Source organism: Cydia strobilella, chromosome 1 (genome assembly GCF_947568885.1).
Source record: "Cydia strobilella chromosome 1, ilCydStro3.1, whole genome shotgun sequence".
NCBI classification, from domain to species: Eukaryota; Metazoa; Arthropoda; class Insecta; order Lepidoptera; family Tortricidae; genus Cydia; species Cydia strobilella.
Window position 1 is genome coordinate 18,855,413 of NC_086041.1, and position 26,973 is coordinate 18,882,385.

General features: G+C 38.4%; 1 protein-coding gene across 1 annotated transcript; it reads left to right on the forward strand.

The window, feature by feature from the left end:
• The first annotated feature begins 5,500 nt into the window (after nucleotides 1-5,500).
• On the forward strand, nucleotides 5,501-26,740 carry LOC134745759 (cGMP-dependent 3',5'-cyclic phosphodiesterase-like). The gene is made up of 16 exons (XM_063679842.1): nucleotides 5,501-5,666; nucleotides 7,233-7,349; nucleotides 7,885-7,980; nucleotides 8,481-8,614; nucleotides 10,387-10,492; nucleotides 15,108-15,236; nucleotides 17,356-17,507; nucleotides 21,191-21,416; nucleotides 21,818-21,972; nucleotides 22,219-22,377; nucleotides 22,500-22,588; nucleotides 22,737-22,926; nucleotides 25,496-25,637; nucleotides 25,874-26,022; nucleotides 26,126-26,222; nucleotides 26,532-26,740. Exons 1-16 carry the CDS (start codon nucleotides 5,547-5,549, stop codon nucleotides 26,703-26,705), a joined length of 2,235 nt encoding a protein of 744 aa, XP_063535912.1. The 5' UTR covers nucleotides 5,501-5,546; the 3' UTR covers nucleotides 26,706-26,740.
• The last annotated feature ends 233 nt before the right edge of the window (nucleotides 26,741-26,973 follow it).

Consider the following 26,973-nt stretch of genomic DNA (forward strand, 5'->3'; position numbering starts at 1 on the left):
GATCTAATCTTAAATCTATGTGTATAATATAAAAGTAGGTCAATCTAGTAGTTTTTATACATATAAGCCGAATTGAATCAGATAATTTTCAGATAATTGTCAGTGTATTAAATACAAAAATAAACGGGCAACTAATTATTATTAGGTGATGTCAAATTATATGGTTCACCGGTAGATGTAAAACTGAAAAAGAATAGTCGTTTTGAAGTACTCGTACCATTCCAATACTACAAAATCACTGATCATACATGAACTGGTTGCTGTAGATTACTGTTGAATTATTTTTGTGCCTAGTTGATAACCATTAAACCTATAATTTTGTGCCAGACCTATAATTAGTGGTCAGCATGCAAAATAACCCTGGATTGAAAATTACATTAACTTACTTTTGATTTGTACAGCCACATTTGCATGATTTACACTGGGCTGTGCATGGCCAGCTGACGCGACGACACCCACAATGCATAGTTTCGCAGCCAGATTTGCAGCCACAATGGTCCAAGAGGCTTAATTGAGACCAAATCGCTGTAACTGCCGATCATTCCGGAGTCCAACTCTCTTTTTCCTCAGTCCATCCCCGAAAAGATGTACATGGTATGGAAACTTCTGGTTTCAGAGCGTTTCCCCATATATGACCCTCTTGATAAGCTGCTCGAAGTGCATGTTTATAGAGAGCAGCTGATGTAGGTGGCAGGGTTGGCAGGTTCTAATTTCTCGGCTAAATCAGATTTGTTCCCTGAACGACGCCCTCCATTGACTGACAACGAAGGTGGACAAATTTGGTTTTCGTACTGGAAGAATTCGTTCAGATCAAGCTGCCTTTCTCTGGCCACTATAAAAAGACGGGAAAATAGGAGTATGACAACTTTTAAGTTTTTGATTTTGTCAGTTGTCAGGTGTGTAACTACATATTTTAATTTTAGTATAAAGTTACCCTAGATTTGTGTTATTGTTTGGCCAAACGGAACACATAAACGTAAATGAAGTTCACAAATATTTGTTTGCTTCAAAAAACAAGCTTGTGACAAGCCTGCCACCTACATCAGCTGCTCTCTATAAACATGCACTTCGAGCGGCTTACCAAGCGGGCCATATATGGGGAAACGCTATGAAACCAGAAGTTTCCATACCATGTCCATCTTCTTGGGGATGGACTGAGGAAAAAGAGAGTTGGACTCCGGAATGGTCGGCAGTTACAGCGATTTGGTCGCAATTAAGCCTCTTGGACCATTGTGGCTGCAAATCTGGCTGCGAAACTATGCGTTGTGAGTGTCGTCGCGTCAGCTTACCATGCACAGCCCAGTGTAAATCATGCAAAGGTGGCTGTACAAATCAAAAGTAAGTTAATGTAATTTTCAATCCAGAGTTATTTTGCATGCTGACCACTGATTATAGGTCTGGCACAAAATTATAGGTTTAATGGTAATCAACTAGGCACAAAAATAATTCAACAGTAAATCTACAGCAACCTTTTCATGTATGATCGGTGATTTTGTAGTATTTAAATGGTACGAGTACTTCTCAAAACGACTTTTTTTTTCAGTTCTACATCTACCGGTGAACCCGAAGAGGACATTTAAGTTTTTTGTTTACAAATGTAGTCACTTTAAATAAAAATAATTCCTAATTTTAGATTTGTTATATTTTTTTGTAATTCAGCACCAGGAAAAAACTTTATTCAGTTTTTATTTTTTTATTTATTAAAATAAATTGGGTGATTTATTTTCATATGACACATTTCATATTAAAATCAGTGCACTTAATGCGGTTGAAGATTTTTTTTAAAGGATTTATTTGTAAGAACGTGCAATTTCGTGAAGAATGAAAGGTATCGGTGTCGGGTTTTTTTGTAATAGATTTATATACTCAGTACTATATATATATTTATTAAACTATTCATGTTCCATAATATTTTTTTAAAGAAATCAAGTAAAAACTATCAATCGAGTAAGAAAAAAAACTTAAGATGCCGTTTTTTGCCAAAAGGGTTCAGTATATGTTTTATGAGTATTTTTTTATAAGTAATGTATATAATGAGCTTTTATTTGAGATATTAAACATTGAAATCGGTCAAATAGTTAAGCTTGTAGATTTTTTTGAAATATATTTTGAAGAAATTTACACTCACATTCAAACTTTTATATTTCGTGAAGTATGAGAGGTATCGATGTCGGGTTTTTTTATAATACTTGTTATTGATTCAGTAATATATACATGCATTAAGCTATTCATGTTTCATACATTTTTTTTGAGAAACCAAGTAAAAACTATCAATCGAGTAAAAAAAAAAACTTAAGATGCCGTTTTTTGTCGAAAGTAATCAGTATATATTTTTTAAGTATTTTTTTAAAAGTAATGTATATAATGAGCTTTCATTTGAGATATTAAACATTTAAATCGGTTCATTGGTTTAGCTTGTAGAATTTTTTGAAATATTTTTTAAAGAAGTGGCGCCATCTCTGTTCCTAAGGGGTGAAACTTGCGCTGCTGCGGGTCAAATCACTCAGTTTGGTCCCTACTAGCACTGTGCAAAGCGGCTTGCTTTTATCATGAAGTGCAGCATTTTGTTCATAACAAGTATGACTATTTGACATACAAAAGGGATGCAACACGAATATTTGCTAAATACAGCGAGGTGTGGTGCTGTGCTGGCATTCATTTTGGTTAGGTCTATTCTATAGCTGGTCAAGCAAATCTTAACAGCAGAAAAAGGCGGCAAATTTAAAAAATGTAGGCGCGAAGGGATATGCCATAGAAAATTTGAATTTCGCGCCTTTTTCTACTGACAAACGTTTGTCAAGGGACTGTCTCATTTCAAACATAGACAGAGAGAATCATACTACCTTTGTCTTACACTAGTACTAGCACCCAAAAGAAAAGGATGAGTATAGTTTTCTTTGTTCCTATTTACTGACAAGATTTGCTTGACTATATACATCGCTATACATGCAATTCTTTCAAATGAAACCAAAAATGAAAATATTGCATCCCTCAGAATAATGACTAAAGCATAGAAGTCGGGCAAAAATGCTTCGCAAATATGTATACCCGTACTTTACTTCCTTACGAATTAGATAATGTGCCGAAAAGAGATGCATATATGCTTGTTATTTCTCATTTACGTACGGTGTCATAAGTTTGATAATTTGCTAGGGATGTAACTGTGTCGACTTTTTATATCGATAAATTATGCATAAGTTTATGTGCCGTGTAAAATAATAATCACGAAATTGGCAAATTGATAATAGTCTGGCTAATGAAAGTTGAACCTGAAAAAACGCGGCAATTTCAAGAAATCTGTAGCAGGCGGCTCGTTGAAATGAAATGAAATGAAATGCGTGGAATACAAGGATTGCATAACTTTTACACTTTTTATAATTTTCATATTCTAAAAATCATTAAAAAGTATAAAAATTATGCAATCCTTGGAATCAAAGAGCCGCCTGATATGAGGATTAATGCATGTACCTAATATAGCTTTTATCTCATTTGCAGTCTACCACTCAGAACCGTCTAACTATACCTCTCGTTTTTTTATCATTAGAAAGAAGGCAAGCGATCTTAACGTGTCGTTTTATCGAAAAACACTGAAAATAAGTCACAACAAATATACGATCATTTACATACTTTTGCTTTCATAAGTAAAATATTGTTATATAGGTATTTATAAAAAAACTTGTCAATAAAAGACACGTGGAAATGGTTTACCGTTTTTTCTAATGCTAAAAGACTAAGTATAGTTTCTAGTCATGTCCAGTCAGCTGCAGAGAAAAGGCACCCCCCTGCATACAAAGTTCTGTAAATTAGTATGGACGTGGGGTACCTTTTCTCTGCAGCTGACTGTACCAAATAGGAAATAATAATAAAAAACGTTCGTGTAATATTTTTTTTATATTTAATAATAGGGAATATTACGCGAAACTTGGCGTAGGTGGCGCCAATATCACAATCCTGAGGGTCTATCGCGAAACAAGAAAATCGAACTTTCGTTATCTAACATCTCTGTCACTCTTGCGTATTCGAGCGATAAAGAGGCAGCTAGATAACGAAATTTCGGATTCGAGTTTTCCGGTAGGTCCCCTGAAAACTTGACAAAAACCTGTTAAAGGTACAGTATGAATAAGTTACTCTACAGTGCACTAAAAAAGCTAGTGCTGCACTCTGGTGGCAGAACATTGCAGTAATATCCCCTATTCCTCGTCCTTTGGAAATCTGAAATAAAAAGTTGAGTTTTGTGACCAACAATATTAATAAAAGGAACATTCATCAATGATCATTAATGTCTTTTTTATTAGGGTTCCTTACCCAAAGGGTAAAAACGGGACCCTATTACTAATACTTCGCTGTCCGTCTGTCTGTCACCAGGCTGTATCTCATGAACCGTGATAGCTAGACAGTTGAAATTTTCACAGATGATGTATTTCTGTTGCCGCTATAACAACAAATACTAAAAAGTACGGTCCCCTTGGTGCGCGCGTCCGACCCGCACTTGACCGGTTTTTAGTATTAAACTATAGTCTGGCAAACACAATCTGTCAGTAAGTAAGAACAAAGAAAACTATAGGTACAGTCGAAGGCAAAAATATCGATCCAGACAAATGGCTTAAAAATATGTGAACACGATTTTATTGTCTGAGCGTACACATATTTTTGACTTTGGGAATGTATATATATTTATGCCCTTGACTGTACTCATCAATTAAAATGAGACAGTCCTGGGCCAAACTATTAGATAGCTGTAAATGTCGATAGGTTATTGATCTGAGGTCGATACATCACTATGCCAAAAATATAACCTTTCATACTTAGCAGAAAAGTTCGAAAATATATGCAAAAATCTATATAGACTTGAATGCAAGTAATAATTACATAAACAACATATCGATTTCTATGTTTAGGGTCAGGTCCTATAAATAAATTTCTTCAAAATTGAACAAAACTCACCGATTAAAGGTTATCGGTTCGTGCGTATTTTCTTTTCTTCCTGTATGCTATTTACAGCCCTCGATCACACAAGACATTATCACAAAGGGAACTTCAAACCATTACAAATAAAAACTCAGCACGTTTTCCAACAATCTTTCAGGAATAGCAAAAATATAATTAAAATAAACCAAGATGACCGCTGAAACATCCCGAAATATTTCAACTAAAATAATACGACTATGTCAAGTTGTTACAGTTGACACCTACCTGTGAAATAACGAACATATATTTTATTTGGCTGGATTATATTATAGAACCACATAGGACCATTTGACATTTCCCTCAGTTTATCTTATGACAATACTGAAAAAAACGAAAGAACTTGCGGATTGTTGTCTCACTCACTCATAGACAAAAAGTAATAACGTGTTGTGAATACGATATCTTTTACCAAGCTTTTATTTTTGCCCGGCTTCTTTGCTTTAGTCATTATTCTGAGTTGCATCCTGTCTATTATGACGTAGTTACTGGCAAGTAAACCATGTACTGTTGACAGATTGTCATGGCGGTAAAATAAAATAAAGTTGTGTTATTGCAATATTATTTTATTAGAATTTAACATGACGAGTATCAAAAAAACCAGTCGTATTCAAAGTAGCGACCCCGGGAAAGTTCTAGACTTAATTATAAGTTTGGAAGATGACGCTTGTTCTGAATTGCAAACTAAAATAAATACTTACGTATGTATACGTCTATATTTTATTTAACCGAGTCCAAATAACCCACTGCGGCGTAAGGTCACCCTTCGTACATATTGGCTCCGCATCGTATCAATTCTTATCAGAGGCGCACAATTAGAGTAGGTATCCGTAGACCGACTGACATGCCCGAGCGTTAATTAGCGGATCTCCGATTGCTTTCGTTTGAGAGATTTTTCGTGTAGGGCTGACGTAAAAGGTGATAGACTATTACAAATAAAACATTCTAATTTTGATCGTTCTGTATTATATAATAGCTGGAAAACTGGAGAGGGATGATCAGCACCCCTCTGAATTTTAGACCAACTTTTTTAAATTATTTACAGGATACAAATCCGTGATGTCCAAAAACAAAAAGTCGTATGCTTATTTTAAAGACTATCAACTCTAAGTACTAGGAATAAAGTAGAATTTTACTAATGCTCAGAGGATATAATAAGATAGAGCGGTACTGTCATAGTACATTTTGTAACCACAGTAAATACACTGCCATCTATCGACACACTTTAAAACTAAAAATGAAGATTTATAAAAATACGATAAAATGTATTTAAATATGGATAAATGATTTTTTTTATTTGCATTAATTATTTTTATGATTTTGACCCATGTTCTTTCACTGATATGCGTTAAAATTGTTAAATAACAAACGAAACCGTCAGCGCCCTCTATAAAGCCAAAGGTAGTGGCGCCATCTGAACGAGAATCAAATTTTCGTGATTTTCGAGGCACGTTTTTTCCTTAGACTGTTTCCATCTATTACGGAGTTACCTATATCAAAGATAGATATGACTGTAATATATGGATACAGTATAAGGAAAAAACGTGCCTCGAAAATCAAGAAAATTTGATTCTCGTTCAGAGGGCGCTACTAGCTTTGGCCTACTGTCATATAGATGGCGTTGACGGTTTCGTTTATTATTTAACAATTTTAACGCATATCAGTGAAAGAAAATGGGTCAAAATCATAAAAATAATTAATGCAAATAAAAAAAATCATTTATCCATATTTAAATACATTTTAGCGTATTTTTTTATTTTTAGTTTTAAAGTGTGTCGACAGATGGCAGTGATTTTACTGGGGTTATTTACTATGACAGTACCGCTCTAGTATAAGTTACTCTATGCCTATATCTATCTTTGCTAATGCTGTAATGCATCACGCAATATATGCTAAAATTAAGACAGCCCAAAAAAATTTGGGACGATAGAATAAAACTTTAAAGAATGCGGAGCAAATCTTTCACGGTGAAAGATTTGCTCCTTTCACCGTCCTCCATTTGTAAACCACTGACATTTTCAAAACGGCGCCATAACAGAACGTGAAGTTAGTGTCGATTGAATGAAGGTTGCTAGAGTAAAAAAATGCATCATGTTTGGTTTAACTTGAAATGAAGATTATCTAGTGTCCCCTAGGGATCGACCCTCCCCACCTTCCCCTATCTGTCACATTAGCTGGAAAAAGGATCATACTAGCCCCCTTGAAAATAGGTACTTATCTACTACTACCTGGGCTGCCGTATTTAATCTCTTCTATTTGATACAAAGCTCAGCGAGGAATGCGACGCGGAGCTGGTGTTTGCAGTGGTAGTAAACGGCGAGCGCGCGGAAGCCTACATCGAAGCCGTTGGCAATAAAGCGCTAGGGAAGAAAAATAAACTTTTGGTTCGTATGTTTCACCTATATTTACTAAACAATCAAAACATTATGTAAATGTTGTTTTAACTGTGAGCTCGTCGAAGCCAAACCGGATGCGTATGCAGCTTGTCTCCGCATGCAGCTCCTACAAAATGGAGATGCGCTTGCATAAGACGAGAGAGACAGGAGGCGTCATGTATGCATATATTATTCGAGCGGTAGAGTGCAGCAGCAGTGCGTTCGCACTGCAGGGCCGGATTTAGAGGTGTGGTAGCCCCTGGGTAACAAAGGAGTGGAGGTCCCCTGGCCCCAAATAATTTTACTGAAGTCTATTGTGGGGGCCCCTCTTTTGTGGAGGCCCGGGGCAGTTGCCCCGGTAGCCCTCCCCTAAATCCGGCCCTGCCGCACTGGCAGGATCTCCATGTGATGTGTGGGAAGTCAAACGGCTGCTTATTGCTATGATCTGTCAACACTTACATGACCTTAGGTCCACTTGTTCAGACTGAACAAAATAATTTAACCAATAATTTTTACAAAATAATTTCTTAAGCATTTTTTTCAGGATTGTCATAAATTCATAAATGTTATTAAAAATTCGTATCAACAGTCGATGTTATTCAGTGATTTCTATGATGATGTTAAAAAAATAGTTTCTCCTGTAAGTATATTTTGATAGATTTCGTAAATTTCAAATGTTTGCTTATTTAATATTTAACTAGGGAAAAAATCAATTATTTTTATGAAATATTTTGATTTGTTTTTTGATTCCCGCCTCGGCCACCGGTGGATTTGATCACTTTTTCTTTAGTGTATGATATCTATTTCACTTTATTATTTAATATTTACCTATTAACTAATGATTAGTGTCGAACGTTTATCTGGGCGCCGTCCACGGCAACGGCACGTTTTACCGCCATGATCCATGATAAAGCAGGGGACCATCCATCCATGAGATTGTATGCACGATGCAGTCACTTTTAGTTTACACCTGCCGTGGACACAGGATAACAGAATATCGTGGATAGTCAACGTTCACGGTAAAGTGTAAAAGCGCACAATGTCTAATGTTCATTGGTAAAACTATGTAAAACGTACCTACCTACAAAATATTTTTACCTAGATAAAAATGAACTCTAAGAATTGTTTTTACTGTGTCAGTACATGCGAGACAGCGGTAAGAAGCACATCACAATGGTCCCGGTGGTAGGCAAACCGTTCGCCCTTGTCGTGTGCTTGGTCTCGCCAAAGGAACAAGAAGAACATGTTGTCACCTACGTCTACGAGTGCTTTCTGTAAGTTGTACTCGTGTATATACATTTGAAATCGGTACTAAGTAATATTACCTACTTATAAATACGAAAGTCCTTAGATAACCCTGTTTATATGTTACCTTTTCACGTTAAATCGCTTAACCGATGTAAAAGAAATTTGGTATGGAGATAGATATATAGGGAAGGACAAGGGATATTTTTTACCACGGAAATCATTATTCTTCGCAGACAAAGTCGGGAACAGAAGCTAGTAAATTAATACCTAATGGAAAAATCACTAAGTCGACTCAGTCACAGAATAAGTAATAGTACTACCGTAAAGACACTTCCTACAAACCCGAAGTTTGACAGCGATTCACGGTCGAATCATGTTGTCCCTTTCTAATGTATGGCACTATCCATTTCGTCTATTTAGGGTTATCAAAATTCAAGTCATTATCTTATCTGTGGTCTTGCACGCAAAGGGACGCCAAGTTGTGTCAACCCTAATCTTCTTCTTCCTGCCCTTATCCCACGTTATGTGGGGTCGGCACAACATGTTTTTCTCTTCCATTCTCCTCTATCTTTCGTCACCTCAGCACTTACTCATTTCTTTCTCATATCATCTTTCACACAATCCATCCATCGCTTTTTGGGTCTACCATTCGCTCTCCGTCCATCAACATTCATCCCTAACATTCTTTTGCCTATATGGCATTCATCCCTCCTCATCACATGCCCATACCACGCTAACCTACTACTTCTTATCTTCTCCGTTACTGGTGCTACTTTCAAACTTCCCCTAATATACTCATTCTTAATCCGATCCTTTCTCGTCACTCCACACATCCATCTCAACATTCTCATTTCCGCTGCGTGCACTCTTCTTTCACCCGTCACTTTCATCGCCCAGCATTCTAAACTAAACATTACAACAGGTCTCACGATCGTCCTGTGTTGTGTCAACCCTAATAATTGCTCGAAGCAATGCTGAGCCGAGCGGAGCCGAGTTTGCCCGAATGGAGGAGTGTCCCCCCACTGACTCAGTGCAGAAACAACCCCCCCCCCCCACTCCCTAGCACACTCAAATTTAAATATGCACCGCTCATCTATTTCACTGTTTACGTACGTTCGTTTACGAGTACGGTTTAATTACCTAATTAGGCCTTTAAGAGGACGACAAGAGTGTCGCCTAACTGCATCCTAGGAACTTCTTTACAATAAGGGTCGGTTGCACCAAACCGTTCGCTAAATTTTATTGTATGGAAAGTTTCATGTTAACTCTGGTTGGTGCAACTGGCCAGATAACTGCACCCACTTGGAAGCGTATAGGTACTATATAAAAAAACCGGCCAAGTGCGAGTCGGACTCGCGCACCGAGGGTTCCGTACTTTTTAGTATTTGTTGTTATAGCGGCAACAGAAATACATCATCTGTGAAAATTTCAACTGTCTAGCTATCACGGTTCATGAGATACAGCCTGGTGACAGACAGACAGACGGACAGCGGAGTCTTAGTAATAGGGTCCCGTTTTTACCCTTTGGGTACGCAACCCTAAAAAGCTATACTTTCATAGGACATATCCGGGTCCGGACGCAGTTTAAGGAAATACCCGGGTCCAAGGACATACCCGGGTCCGAAATTTTGTCGTTTATTGCCGTTCCACACCCTGTCAGGGTGAGCTTGGACGGACGGTTTGGTTCTGCTCGCTCAGAAACAGTTGCCATTGATCGCATGGTACCAAGTGCACCAACATGATGTATTTTGATTTTGCTGTGAAGAGTTATTACCTACTTTGCTTGATTATTCCCCAGGCTATGCTGGCCAACTGTAAAGAAGACTATTAATCTAGAACACGAAAAGTCTGTGAAAAATAGGTGCCAGCAGCTCCTACGTGTCGCGAAACGTTTGTTCACTCAGGTAAATACAATTTTAAAATTTTAATCATATTGTATGATCTACTGTCGACACGTACGTGTACAGGTCGAGGAAGTGGGAGGGTGTGCGCCGCGCCCGTACGTCGCATCACACCCCGCACTCGCCCGTAACCAGTGTTGGCAACGATAAGAAATTTAGAATGCAAGTTTATCGGGTCTTGTCGATTCAGTCTACTAATGTAAATTTGCTTGTAGCTACAATAATAATGTGTGTTGTTAGTTTTTAAGTTATTTTTAATACTTATTCTAGTTTTAATGTATTTGTCTACAGGGCAATAATTGCCTGACAATCAATATATTCCATTTATTTTCACTTCATTATACAAATTATATAGAATTTAGTAAAGTGTATTTATTTTTATTTTATCAAAAACATATTAGTATATTTACAATATTTACGTACCTACTATTTAAGTGTTTTATGATTGTTACTAGCTGTGCCCGCGGCTTCGCCTGCGTGGAATTCGGTCTGTGTCAGTAAGCGGCTATAATGCACCCCTAATTTATCTCCTTCTCCCCTGGAGGCGGAACTTGAAGTAAATTTGACAGATGGATACGCTAGCTAGAGGACTGTAGTCCGGATAAAATATTTTACAATTAGGTATCACTAAATAAAACTAAACTCCAAAATCAATATTTTTTTGCCCTTATTCAAATTTTTGACGTGATTTAAACGACATAGAGAAGTAGGTGTATATTATCGAACGATACAGTACCATTTTTGTAGTTTTACGTCCTTGACTGTACCTATCCAAATCATGCCCATGGCAAATATCATCCAAATCGGTCCTCCAGTCAAATCAGTCTAAGCATGACGCCGGCGGCACGCAGCGTCTGCCCCTACGACTTGTTGATGGTCATGGCGAAGCAGACGCTCACGGGGACCTGTAGGCATTTGAAGCGGAACGGGAAGTTGCTCGCGATGAGGGGGATGCGCGGGATGAACACGGCTTCTCCGGCGCCACACTCCGTCAGGACCTGCGCCTACATATGTATTGCGTACGATGTCTTTGGGATCACAATCGAGACTCGCGCTGGCATGGCATGCCGTTCCAGTCGAAAGCGAAGCGACCTGCCTGGCTAGAGCGCCACTGAGTCTCACCGTGGTCTTTCTCAGACTCCTAAGACCGTCTCTCTTGTAGCCTCAATGCCTTGCGAGACTTTCGCGAAAGATTCTATTTTTTTCGGGAAGGCATGGTAACGGGTACACTACATAATTCCGATAATTTTTATTCCGAATTTCAGAATGTCGAATTTTATCATACCGATTTTTAAATGCTGGATTCTTTCAAAATTCCGGCCTGTCGTAATTACGAATGATGAAAATCACGAAGATTTATATTTCCGAAAACCCAAAAAGCCGAATTTTGAAAATTCCGAACTACATAATTCCGATTATAACAATTCCGATGGTGGTAAACACCGAATTTAACAATTACGATTTTTGAAATCACGAATTCCGAATTGCCATTATTCCGAAATTTTAAATTCCGATTATAACAATTCCGACAGTGACAAACGCCGAATTTAACATTTACGATTTTCAAAATCACGAATTCTGACTTGCCCTTATTCCGAATTGACGTGATTCTTATTTTAAATATCCCAAGTTTTAAATTTCCAAATAACGATATTCCGAATATATTGTTAAAGTTCGTTTTCCCCTCACTAGCTCGGAAAGCCGTCTATTATCCTTTAAAACAAGCGGGGAAAAACGCATTTTATCCACTAGTGGGGAAAGTAATTTGACCTTGGATGGAGCGTGTTTAGGTAGCTTGACAGATAACAAAACGTAAAACGCTCATAATAATGGTTGGTTCGATATTAATTATCATTCAACAAATGGTTTGAGAATCTAATAAAAAATACCAAATTTAGCTTTATTTAATAATTTTAAGTCATAAACCTTAAAATTCCATAAGAAACGTTAGATTTTTTGTAATGATGTTAAATATAATTCTGAACGCACAAGTTGAGTCGATGCAATTTCAAAACGCATCGTTGACATTTCATACGTCAGAACAGAAATGTCAACATTGTCAACAAAATTTTTACTGTTCTTCTCACCGACTCACGTAAAAATCAGAATTTCTAGTGTTTTCTGTTATAATATCGTAAAAAAATTAGTGATTCCAGTGATGAAAATGATCTAACGCCTGTGGATGTTGCACTTTCCTCGCTATAGTGAGGGGAAAAGTTTTGTGTTACACACGGGTGCAAATGTATTTTACTTCTCGTGTGTTGAAACACTCGCTACGCTCAGGATTCTATTTTAGAACCACTCGCTTCGCTCGTGGTTCAACTATAGAATCCTTTCGCTTGCTCATGTTTCAATTCCACACTCGCGGGTAAAATACAACTTTGCACCCTTGTATAACAAATAACTATTTCTTGAGGGTCGCAGTTCTAACCTAACCTAATCCACTTTTCTGGCAACAGTTCGTTTTCTTGGGGGTCGTAGTTCAAACCCAACCTAACCCACTTTTCGGGCAACAGTTCGTTTTCTTGGGGGCCGCAGTTCTAACCTAACCTTACCCACTTCTGGCAACAGTTCGTTTTCTTGGGGGTCGCAGTTGTAACCTTTCTTTTTTTTTTTTTTGTTTTTTTTTGATGACCCAGGGGGAATCCTTTATGGATCCCACTGGCCCGGGAGAAGCCTAGTGGGTATGTCCGACTCCCACGGACTAAACCCCCTGGGGTGTTCCGCCGCGCGCTTTGTAGACGGGGTTTCGGGAACTCGGTTGTAGACCTCCGATACCCCGTCGGCGCGCAGTTGTAACCTAACCTAACCCACTTCTAGCAACAATTCGGGTTCGCAGGGTCGCAGTTCTGCCTAATTTATTTATGCCGAATTTTTGTGCCAATAATATTTTATGCCGAATTTAACATGATGCGGCACGTCAGGCACCCGTAATAATTACTTAAACGTGAGTCTTCATTTGAATATAACGGATTTCATTTTTCCGACCTTACAAAAAACGGAATTTCTGAATACCGAATCACTAAAGTAAAACGTGAGTCTTTATTTGAATATCACGAATTTCATTTTTCCGACCTTCCAAAAGACCGAATTTCTGAATACCGAATTATTTCATTTCCGATCGGATATTGACTTTTCGGAATTTAGGAATTTGGAAAAAAATATTTTCGGAAAAGTGTAAAATCGAAACTTTAAGCTTTCGGTCAAGTGACAATCGGATTTTGAGTTAGCTTAAATGATATAAGTAGTTATCAAGATAAAGTTTCTAACCCCTTTTTCACCACGTTGGGGGATGAATTTTTAAAAACGCTGAAAGTAATTTTCTTGCTTTTTAATATAATACCTTTTTGCAGTTTCAAGTTCCTAGCTTAAAATAAAATTTGCACCCCAAGACAAACTTTCATCCCCTTTTCAACCCCCTGAGGGGTTAAATTTCCAAAAACGTCGAAGTTACTTTTTTTGTAATCGTCTATTATGCCTTTCTAAGAAGTTTCAAAGCATTTGTAATGGATTCAAACTTTTAACCCCCTGTTAACCCCGTTAGGGGACGAATTCTTGAAAACGCTGAAATCACTTTTCCTGTATAATAATAATATGCCCATATACAAAGTTTCAAGTAACGCACTCGAAAAAAAAATTGATCTCCATACAAACTTTCAACCTTCACCTCCTTAGGGGATGAATTTTCAAAAACGCTGAAATAAGTTTTCTTGTATTTCAATAGTATATCTTTTTACGAAGTTTCAAATTGCTACCTTAAAATAAATATTGAACCCCATACAAACTTTCATCCCCTTTTTAACCCCCTTAGGGGTGAAATTTCTCAAATTGTTATAGCCTATAACCTGGCCGTGGATTTTTGTGACAGATTAGTAAAGTTTGCATCGAAATCCGTTCAGCCGTTTTCATTTGATGCGCGGTCAAATAAACAGACAAACAGACAAAAATTCTAAAAACTGTTGGAACGTGTTCTGTTATCGATTCTAAGTATCCCCAGACAATTTTTTTTCGAATATCTTCCATGTACAGACTTTCGACCCTCTTCCGCTTTATTATATGTATAGATAATTTTGGATATTTTTAAATGAAATAAATATTATCCTATCTTTATTATCTTTATATAATAATTAGTTAATCTTTATTTTTATAATTATGTACCTACTTTAGCTTGCGCGCGGCGGCAATACAAGTTGCATATTATCGATAACGTAATATCGACAAAAATTACACCACTCGGTCATGACGCCCAACATTTCCCGCGCGGACAGAACCTATCTATAATATAACCAATCATTTATGACACGCAAAAGCGGAACACATGCGGTTGGCCGGTCGAAATAATTAGCAGATGGCGCCAGCATAGCTTGCCCTGTCAATCCCTAGAATTGTGTCAAATTTTTGATTTTTTAATGCCCTGGATGCCAGCCCTTTAATCTCATTGAAAAAGGGGCAAGCTATGATGGCGCCATCTCTGCAAACCTTTGACAGTTGCCAACCCCTTTGTAAAAATATTGGTGCGGAAGCATGATCACTTATAACGATTTGATTTTGGCGACTATAGCTAGTGAACCGAATAAATGGCTAGATTTTTTTTACAAAAGGGTAAATGTTCGAAAAGGTGGCGTCACTGGACTCGCTGATGAGACTGGCCACCGACCAGGGTAAGCGCGTGGTGGACGCGGAGCTTTGCGCGCTGATGATCGTCGACCTGGACCGTATGGAGCTCGTCGAGACCTGCTACACCAAGGTATCAGTATATTTTGACAACATTATGAATACCCAAATCAAAATAGGCTTGAGGAGTGCTATGTTACCAAGTAGTTCACTGACCCATGACAGAACTGAATTACGCAGACGCCCATGGGCTCAAATACAATGCAAACAAAAGCGAGTTTATTCGTGACACTTTGTGGAACTCCTTTGGCACAGCACAAGTTACATTAAGCATTTTAAGTATTTGGGCCACTGGGTCACTGATGACATGTGTGACAATATATGGATATTGAGAGGGAACGCAGAGCGCTGGCTGTGCGCTGCAATATGCCGGCTCGTAGGTTTGCACGATGTACTGAAGCTTTTTAAAGCATATTGCCAGTTCTTTTAAACGTGGACACAATTTTTTTTTCTTTTGGAGCGATTATTTCTGAATTTATTCACTTTATCCAAAAATGTTTGGTGAAGATCCCTATTCGTTTTGACAGACCTATCCAACGATATCCCCCACTGTAGGGTTGAAGCAAAAAAACCCGGCCAAGTGCTCGGACTCGCACACCGAGGGTTCCGTACATGACACAATTTAAACAATGTATTTTTATGTGACACGTATGAGTGAAAGGTAAATTGCGGTTTACAATTTATGACGTATCAAAAATAAACTACTTACTAGATCTCGTTCAAACCAATTTTCGGTGGAAGTTTGCATGGTAATGTACATCATATATTTTTTTTAATTTTATCATTCTCTTATTTTAGAAGTTACAGGGGGGGGGGGACACACATTTTATCACTTTGGAAGTGTCTCTCGCGCAAACTATTCAGTTTAGAAAAAAAATGAAACCTTTTAGCATAGAGTAACTTATACTAGAGCGGTACTGTCATAGTAAATTTTGTAACCACTGTAAATTCACTGCCATCATACTTTAAAACTAAAAATGAAGATTTATAAAAATACGTTAAAATGTATTTCAATATGGATAAATGATTTTTTTATTTGCATTAATTATTTTTATATGATTTTGACCCATGTTCTTGTTTCTTTAGGGTTCTTAGGGTCGCTAATCAGCGAACTAGGCTCCACACTCACGTTCGCGGCTTCGCGCCGTGATTCGCGCATGAGTGTGGAGGGCCCTTTTCACTGATATGCGTTAAAATGATAAATAACTTACGAAACCGTCAACGCTCTCCATACGAGTAGGCCAAAACTAGTGGCGCCATCTGATCGAGAATCAAATTTTTGTGATTTTCGAGGCACGTTTTTTCCTTAGACTGTATCCATCTATTACGGAGTTATATCTATCTTTGATATCATTTTTGAAGACCTAACCATAGACTAGACGTACGGGTTTGATAATTTTTTTTGTGAATTTCAGTTTTAAGACTTAAGTATGGGAACCCCCAAAATTTATTGCTTTTTTTCTATTTTTGTGTGAAAATCTTAATGCGGTTCACAGAATACATCTACTTACCAAGTTTCAACAGTATAGTTCTTATAGCTTCGGAAAAAAGTGGCTGTGACATACGGACGGACAGACAGACAGACATGACGAATCCATAAGGGTTCTGTCTTTTGCCATTTGGCGACGGAACCCTAAAAAATTCCACCCCCACTTTACGTCAACTGTCAACTTTTGACACTCAGTTTTACCGCAAAATGTATGGAGCTGTACAGCGCCATCTCGTTTGCCAGTCAAATTCGAAGCACGAAATTGTCTTAGATTTTACGCATCGTACTCAACCCAATCAATGTATCTTTGAAGCATAGTACCTATAAACAGGGCAAAGTATGTTATCTTCATACAACGCACCGCGCGCGACTTGTATGTGTGCGCGACTTGTATCTATGGTCGCCGCACGCACACTCAAACAAGATCTCGACTATTCTCGATCTCGACCCGCGTTTCTCAGTGCGCATATATATTCTCTTTGGTAGGAGGTAGGAGTAAGGTTGTAAACAATTAGGTACCTATACCTAACTACCGATAGAAAAACATCAGAACATCATTAATTAAATATCATTTTCGTAATGTGTTGGTATTTTAAGCTCGGAGAATATATTATTTATTAATGTCTTTCACATAGGTACCAATAGGTACCTAACCGATTTAAAACGATTTTGAACAGTATTTATCTAAGAACTTATTTTATAGGGTACAGACGAAACGTACGAACGACGGTTTCCAATGGACCACGGGATCGCAGGGCACGTGATCCAAACCGGCACCATCATGAACGCGAGGAATGCTGCACAACACCCAGCTTACGACCCAAATGTCGACAGTCGCCCGGGGATCGACATAAAGTGCGTTCTCCTTCGTTTTTATGCCAATGACATGCAGACAGCATCAAAACCTGCTAATTTTATCATCACCATCTGTGTGACTTTGTCCCATTTAATGATGGGGTATATAAACCACTAGCTTTTGCCCGCGACTTCGTCTGCGTGGACTTAGTAACAGCAGCTAAAGTATAGCGCCTGGAAATATTCTCATAGCAATCATTCAATTTGAGCATATTATGCACACAAATTAGCAGGCACTTCATTAATTATCTCAATTCCACCCCGCTTTTTACTTTCTTAAGGGATGATTTTCGGGATCGGGAAAACTATCCTATGTCCTTCTCAGGGACTCAACCTATCTCTATGCCAAATTTCATCTAAATCGATTCAGCGGTTTAAGCGTGAAGAGGGAACACACAGACACAAAGACAGACAGACTTTCGCATTTATAATATTATAGTACTAGCTTTTGCCCGCGACTTCGTCTGCGTGGACTTAGTAACCGCAGCTAGAGTAAGAATAGCGCCTGGAAAAATTTTCATAGCAATCTAAATTTGAGCATATTATGCACACAAATTATCAGGCACTTCGTTAATGATCTCAATTCCACCCCGCTTTTTACTTTCTTAAGGGATGATTTTCGGGATAAAAACTATCCTATGTCCTTCTCAGGGACTCAACCTATCTCTATGCCAAATTTCATCTAAATCGGTTCAGCGGTTTAAGCGTGAAGAGGGAACACACAGACAGACAGACAGACTTTCGCATTTATAATGTTAGTATGGATATGGATGGATCAGTGTCATTCTCAATCAAAAGGTAGGTACCACATTGTCGCTTATGGATTCCGAGATATCAATGATTGACGAAATTGACGAAATTTTGTTTTGTTCAGAAACAGTCTCTAGACACTTAAAATAATCATGTGTATTGTACAAAAGTTACAAATTCCATCGGTTACTTGAAAAAAAAACACGCTTTAAGCTTAATGGCTAGGGTACCTCATTGTCGGTCGTCCTTACGATCGACAATCAAGTACCCTTTAGTCTACCTACCCTACTTATAGATCGACAATTTTTAACCGACTTCAATTTCATAGAAGGAGGAGGTTCTGTATTCGGTTGTGGCAATTTTTTTTTTTTTTTTTTTATGTATGTTCACCGATTATTCCGAGACCCGTGGTCCGATTTGAGTAATTCTTTTTTTGTTCGAAAGGAGCTACTTCCAAGTTGGTCACATATTAATCTGGTTCTGATCTGATGATGGGATCCCTGAGGAATTGAGGGAACTCCTCAATTTTTAAAGGCACATGTATGGTGATTTGGGTGTTTTCATAAGCAACTTGAGCATTTTCTCTCGAAAACGACCAATTTGATGAAGTGGACCTGATGATGATGATTGATTTGAAGATAGTGATGATGATTTTTTTAATGTAGGATGTTCAGCGATTACTCCGAGACCCGTGGTCCGGCTTGAACAATTCTTTTTTTGTTTGAAAGGAACTACCACCAAGGTGGTTCCACATTAATCTGGTGCTGTTCTGATGATGGGATCCATGAGGAATTGAGGGAACTCCTCAATTTTTAAAGGCACATGTATGGTGATTTGGTCGTTTTCTTAAGCAACTTGATCATTTTTTCTAGAAAACCACCAATTTGATGAAGTGGAGCTGATGATGATGATTGTTTTGATGATAATGATTTCAGCGATTACTCCGGCACCCATGATCCGATTTGAGTTATTCTTTTTCTGTTTGAAAGAAGTTACCTCTCCAAGGTGTTTTCGTAATATTTTTGGTTTTGATCTGATGATGGAATCCGTGAGGAATTGAGGGAACTCCTCAACTTTTAAAAGGCACGTGTATGGTAATTTCGGTGTTTTCTAAAGTAACTCAATCATTTCCTCACCAATACCACCAATTTGATGTAGTGCAACTGTAGCCTAACCACGAGTTTGGCACTAAATATTCTTCGTAACTTACTTTGTACACTAATACGCCAGTACGAGCGAGATGCATAAACAGTAAGTTACGCACATGATAGCGAATATATCAATGTCAAACTCGTGGTAAGGCTACTGATAACTTCCCTCGTATGTGTATTATTTTTGATGTAGGTAGTGTTGGAAACAACCAAAGAGACAGAGAGGTGAAGGTAGAGGGTATTAGTGTTTGGGGGGTTTGAGGTTGGGGGTTGAGGGGAGGTGAGTTGATGGGTCGGAGACTGAGGGGTTGGGAGTTAAGGGATTGGGGGTTAGGGTTAGGAGTTTAGGGGTCTGGGGTTAGGGGTCGGGGAATGGCGGTTGAAGGGTTGGTTGTTTAGGGTCGAGAGGTTCAGTGATCAACTGATCAGGGGTTGATGTGCTGTGAGGTTGAGTGATCGGGGGGTTTGAGGGATTGGGTCAGTGGCGGGGCGGAGAATGGATTTACTGACAGGAATGATTTCCCAGACGGACTCGAGGAAAATTCTGATTATTTAATAAAGTTTACGAATTTACAGATAAACATGATTATGTTTTTCATTCATGCGTCACGCTCTTAACAATGTCTTAAAACTAAAAATGGAAAAATAAAAACTTTTATAAAAAAAAGATAAACCGACTTCAAAAAGGATGAAATAAAATATTATCCTTTTTAGGGTTCCGTGTTTAAGTATATGCGTTACCAACTGATATGTTTGAAGTCGGTGCCAAGCCAAGTACTCCAAGTAGTAACAATACCAGTCAAAAATAATCAGCTTTATGTCTATAAATCCCATTACAACTGTACAAATGTTATAAACGTGAAAGCAATTATGTCTGCCTCTTTGCTACCTTTTCATGGCTAAACAACTGAACCGCTTTAGCTGAAATTTTGCATGAAGGTTTCTTGAATTGTTTTATATTTTGAAATGTAGTCCTCTGGATAAGCGACAGAAAATAACTCAGTCCCAATCCCACACTTGCGTGCGATGACTGTTTAAGAATTAGTAAGAAATGCTCTTTAAAAAATACGACGACAAAACGTATTAGATTTACACTAACGTGCCGACAAGCATGGTACGAACTGCGCCAAGAAGGTTCAACCGTGTGTTCTGTTCTGAGGTGTACAGGAAGTTCGTTTATTGTCGTCGTGTAACGCTGCGTCTTACATAGGCGAACACGAAGCGAAGCGACGCGGCACGGCGCGGCCGGCCCAATTCGTTCGCGTTCGCAACGAGATCGCCCACGTAGGACACTTCTATATAGGTATCAAAGGATTAATTAAGGCGCCGTGCCGCGCCGCTTCGCATTCGCGTGTTGTTCGCCTACGTAGTACGCTGCATTAGGTAATCCAACGTACATACTTATATAGCCGCATTTTTATCGAATTGCACCAAAATCCCTATGAATATATGGTTTAAAATTTGGCTTGGCACCGACTTCAAACATATCAGTTGGTAACGCATATACTTAAACACGGAACCCTAAAAAGGATAATATTTTATTTCATCCTTTTTGAAGTCGGTTTATCTTTTTTTTATAAAAGTTTTTATGTAGGTATTTTCCCAAGGGTAGTCACCAAACAGAAAGGTATATGGTACCTAATTCAAATCAGTCATCCACTTCTAATAGAACTGTAACTTGCTCGGTAAGTACATAAATAATTGATGTTCAAAAAGTCATGGACACTAATTAATTGCCTGTCGTGGTTTTATCATCTTTATTATTGCCTTACCTTCTTCTAGAACCAGTCTGACTTTTCCGATTCGTGAGCAGCAAGGGATCATAGGTGTCGGTCTGCTAATCAACAAGATAGGTGACCCGTACTTCGACGCCATGGACGAGGAGATGGCACTCTCGTTCAGCGTGTACTGCGGCGTCTGCATCATACACTCGGTGGTGTATAAGAAGATACAGGAGGCGAGCATCAGAAATATCCTGGGACATGAACTGAACATGTATCATATTGAGGTAAAAGGCAAACGAATATGTATTATATGTACAGTCAGCAATACTATTCGCTTAGCACCTTTGTATACAAACTTCTATCCAGGGGGCGGGGTACCTTTGTTCTGCAGACGACTGTACCTAATAGCTTAACGTCAGAACAACTACAGACGTTCACTCGGAGTTATAATAATATATCCCTGCTTTCATCTGCTTCAAGTGCCACTGGTGCGGTCCTAACGGAACTAGGACAAACTGAATTCTACTTGCTGAATAGCTTCGGTTGGTTGCACTCTAATCAGCGCCAATTATCATATAGTAATAGAATATATATAGTATTATTTAATTTTCGTTTGTGGAGAGCCTTTCCACAAAAATTTAATAAGCTAAAATTTAGATAACTACCTAGGTATTCGATTCAACAGGTGAACGAGGCAGAAATGTCAAAAGTGCTGGAGTGCAAGGGATTCCACAACATTCCTGAGTTCTCAACACTGCACTTCAACACGCGAGGTCTGCCTCTCAGAGAGCTTCCCTGTTTGGTCGTCAAGATGTTCAGTGATTTGGGATTTATACGAAAGTATAATCATTAGTGCATTATCTTTAGTAGTTATCGTCTTTCTTGAACTGTTTTGTTTTGTTTTTACACGGTATCGCCTTCAGTATGGATCAAACGAACTACCGATTAAATTAAACTAATGATTCATGACCCTTATGCCTACATGTTCAGCAAAAAATAATTATATCGGCGATATTACTGAACGCGACACACTGTATACTTACCTAAGTACATCGTTGAAATCTAAGCATAAGTACATTATTTTAGGTTCAACTTGAAGCAATCAAAGCTGGTCCGCTTCGTACTTCAAATAAGAAAGAGTTACCGAGATGTGCCGTACCACAACTGGTACCATGCCTTCAGCGTAGCTCAGTGGGGTTATGCCGCGCTGATGAACTTTCAGTTGGTGAAGCGTGGATACTTCAAGTAAGTTGAAACTTGAAAGCAGCTAGTGAGCTTCAGAAGTAAAGATAAGTACGTACGACTTATTAAAAAAAAGATGTTGTTAAAATAGTATCAAGGTAATACAATATGTGTTTCTTTATCAGCGATCTTCAAGCATTAATGTACCTGATAGCGTGCCTAGTCCATGATCTGGACCACCGTGGAACTGCTAGTAGTTTTCAAATTAACGGAGGTAAACAAAGATTATTAGATTATTATTAGCAAATAAACCTAAGTCTTGAATTATAATTATAAATAATTATCATTATCATACTTATAAACTTGTTTAGTTTTTATAAAATTCTTCGTGTCGTCATAATGTTTGTCTGCGTTCTGAGCAGAAATTGCCCTAGCTGCCCTATATTCGAGCGAGGGTAGTGTGATGGAGAGACACCACCTCGGACAGGCTGTGAGCATTCTCAACACGGAGGGCTGCGACATCCTCGAGCCTCTGCCGAGGCGCGACTACGACCGCGCGCTGCTGCTGCTGCGCGACTTCGTGCTGGCCACTGACCTAAACAACTATTACAAGTCAGTTACTCGACAGCTGCTGACATATCACTCAATCTGCTCTGTACACCCAGCCGCAAAATTGCATGGCCACTTTATTAATGGATTTATCCACGAATTAATAAACTAGTGGATGTGAAATGACTCCTATTTAGTATGAAAACCAGTGTCGCTAAACTCACACATTCATAGCCACGTTAAAATACGTCACACACTTACAAAATTGCTCTGATTCGTAGCAACTTTCCATACCAAAAAGTTATTACCAGTGGACATTTCTCGAACGAATATCAACTGTAGGCTACATGAGTGACGGTTTAAATTATAATGTCAAAGCTATATGACATACGACTCTTTCATTATCTCATTCATCTCACAAAAGCTCGCTCAACGTTCACCTAATACAACTACTCAACACCAAATGGCGTTATTTTATATAATTTTAAAATCACTTACTTATTACAGGCGAGAAAAGGGCTAAAAAACCAGTATAAGTAAGGTCTAATTACGCATGGTTTGTTACGGATCTCACGGTCACGTTACACTGGTGTTTTCGAGACCTCTACACGCCTGCGAGTAGCTAACCGTTGGAACTTCTTTCCATTCGACGATATAGGGAGGGGACAGTGTAATCGGAGTGTTTTATCGATATTTGTGTGTTCAGTTAGGTATTGATATTTCATTACCGTATGTTTTAACACATTTAGATGATACTTTATTTATGATTATAATATAGGTAGTGATAATCGTGATTGTATGAAAAATAATATGTAGTACAGTACAACAAATATCTAACTAGAAATTTGTTTCTTATTAATTGACCAACTAGGTTGTTAATGTGAACATTAAATATATCTTAAAGTCAAACAGATAAAATCATAGTTCTTTAAAGGTCTATTAACTCGGTATTGCTGTTATTTTGTGATCACAAATCTGCAATTACTTACATAGGTAAGTATTCGTCTTTAACAATATATTTACTTGTAGCAGCATTTAAGGCCAATCTAGACGGGACAACCTGATTAAATTGTCAAATTAATTGTATGGTGTGAAAGCATACATGAAACTGGCTCATCGATCCCACTTGATTTGATTGTAAGATTGTGACCTATCAAATCAGGAAGGGGGGCGGCAAAATTCCAATATTTCACGCTAGTTTGCGTGGTACGGAACACTTTTTATTAATTAAGTGAGCCCGAATGTCACTAATAATTACTAAATTAGTAACTAAGTTTTAGGCGTGTGGACGCTAGATGAGATGTATGGCAATTTTATCCCCAGAAATCTTTCTCTAAGAAATGCTCCTAGCAAATGGTGCTATATTTTTGCGGAAACTAATTTTCTTGCCCAGTAGCATTGACCCATTTATTTTTAATATCGGCATCTTGTGGTAACCTACAATAATTAATAATAAAGAAATAGAAAATATAAAACGTTTATTCATGGCACATTGCATGCATTGTACGCATAAGTGCATTAAGTACCTAGTCTAATTATATTAACGATGAAAATATGATGGGTGTAAAAAACAAAAACGTATGTAAAGGAATACGAAGGTTTGAAAGGTTGCCATGAAATGACCCCGACTTAACTTAGTGCTTGATGACCAGAGCTGCCATATTTACTAAGACATTGATTATCCCAAATAATAATTAGAAACGTGTCTAAAATAATAATTTATTACCGAACTACCAAACATCAAACTTGAAATATCGTAACTTTAACTTTATCGATATAAATATCGACATTGCGCAGCATCTGAGTAGCGAAGTTATTTGACATTTAGGATAGCGAATATTCCAGATAAACGTAAAGAATAGTGACAAAGGATTGTGAACTCTAAGTTCTAACTGATAAAATATAGATTTACTTAACGAACATTCGTAAATAATGCAATAGAAACAGATTTTTCGTATTTATCGGATTATATTTAAATAAATAACCACCGGTGCTAGGAAATACCTCCACGTGAAAGATTTTTTAAACCGCTGTGATTTCTGCAGCTTAATACTGCACAATACGGCATTTTAAATTTAATTATCAATTTTTGTTAGACGAGCGTACGTACGACGTGAATGTCATTCGAGCATGAAGTTTACACAACAACTGAGCATAGTCTGTGCATAAAGTGAGTCGGTCGCTACTAACTGTCGGATAGACGGGAACGCCCACTTGCCATCTCCATCCTACTCCGTGGATTTATCCAATACGGAGAGACACCACTTGGGTTCCCAGTACCTACCTAGGAACTTCATACCCAACATCCTTGTGAGCATTCTCAACACAGAGGGCTTTACCGAAATGCGAGTATCTACAAGATTGGCCAGCACAAGTACCTATACTTATTTGTAGATTATTCATAATGCAGTTTGTGGAAGGTACAGTACCTACATACGTATATCTACCTACGGAATGAAATGAAATCTCTTGGTTTTTATAAATGTCCTGATTCCTTTCCTTACTCGCGTTGGCGTCTGTCGGCGCTCATTTAATTGCAAGTGATCTAATAGCCTTCTAGAACTTACGAGGAACTTAAGTTGACAACACACAATGTGTCTAATTTTTTATCAACTGCATGTTCTTCTCCCAGAAAGCTAAACGAATACAAGATTATAGTTAGCGACTACCTCATCGGCAACCACATTCACATCGCCGCTCTGCAGGCACTGCTGATGAACGCGGCGGATTTCAGCGATCAAATAAAAGACTGGGGCTCCGTGAAGAAGACTGCCGTGAGTCTTTTTGTCAGCTTTACATTTAAGGATACAACATAACCCCCGACTCATTCATTGTCATAATCATTTCTACGAGAAGTGTTCCTTCAGTGCCTTACCGTTTATCATATTCAGAGGTGCTCAAAATTTATACTATGCGGCTCAAATTTCATTTTAAGTAATACATTTTGAGACAGAACTTGAACATCTTAATACCTTCGCTGAAGACAATCAACGTACCATGTGAATTTCAGGCGGAGGTGTTAACAGAGTTCTTCAACCAAGATGAGTCAGAAAAGGACCGTGGAGATGCGCCTCCAATTTTTGTGGACCCAAAAAACAAGACCGTCATTCCTGAACTAGAGATAAAGTTTATCACTGACACTGTTATTCCGATTTATAAGTAAGCCATGTTTTTTTAAAGCTTTGTGAATTTTTAAGTGTTTGGAACTCCTTACGGTGATGAAGTTATGCATGTCACATTTTAATATACCTATTTTTTATAGCATGCTTGGACAAATATTTCCCGTTATTGCGCCCGCTACACAGATTCTCGAAAGCCACTTGGTGCTTTGGGATGGATCGAAAGATATATTCATTGAGGTAAGGCATTTCTGTGTTAGGAGTGCCTGTTACCCGCAGAATTGGTCTGTCCATAAATATACAGTAGCTACTTTGGTTCTGTCCTAGGGTATAGACTAGAGTTCCTAGTTCGTATCGTAACGTATTTATTAGGTACGACCCAGACTGTATTTCCTGTTGTCACAGAATAAGTAATAGTACTATTGTGCCTAGCCCAGTTACAGGTAGATGGAACATTTTTGTCACATTTGCTCCCATTGCGGACAAATGGGAAAAGGCAATCTAAATGTGGATACGAAAATATCTAATCTTCAAAATAAATATTTATAGGTGTCGCCACTTGTTGCGGGTCTATCAGTTCTGTTAAGTCCAGAACTCGACGCCCTGATCGAAGCAGCGTTGAACGAGCGCGAGAGATTGCGGCTCGAAGCCGAAGCGTTGGCGGCCGAGGAGGCGGCGGCGGCGGCGGCCGCGGCGGCAGCCGCCGCGGCAGAGGAGGATTAGTGGCTGTTACGGGAAGATGTGTTAACCATACTTTGCGAAGTGACTGACGTGTAGCCTGGCAAGCCAGCTTTGTCAGTATGATAAAGGCGCAAAGTTTAAAAATAGAATGGAAGCTCGATGTTTTCTCAATATGGCTTATTAGGATTTCGGACACTTCTCACTTCTGCTACGCGACTCTCTTAAGGCGTGTAAACAAAAAAGGAAGTGATGAAAAGATTCACTAACGGTCGAGCAGTTTAGGTAGCTCAGTTGGTTACTATGCCAGGCA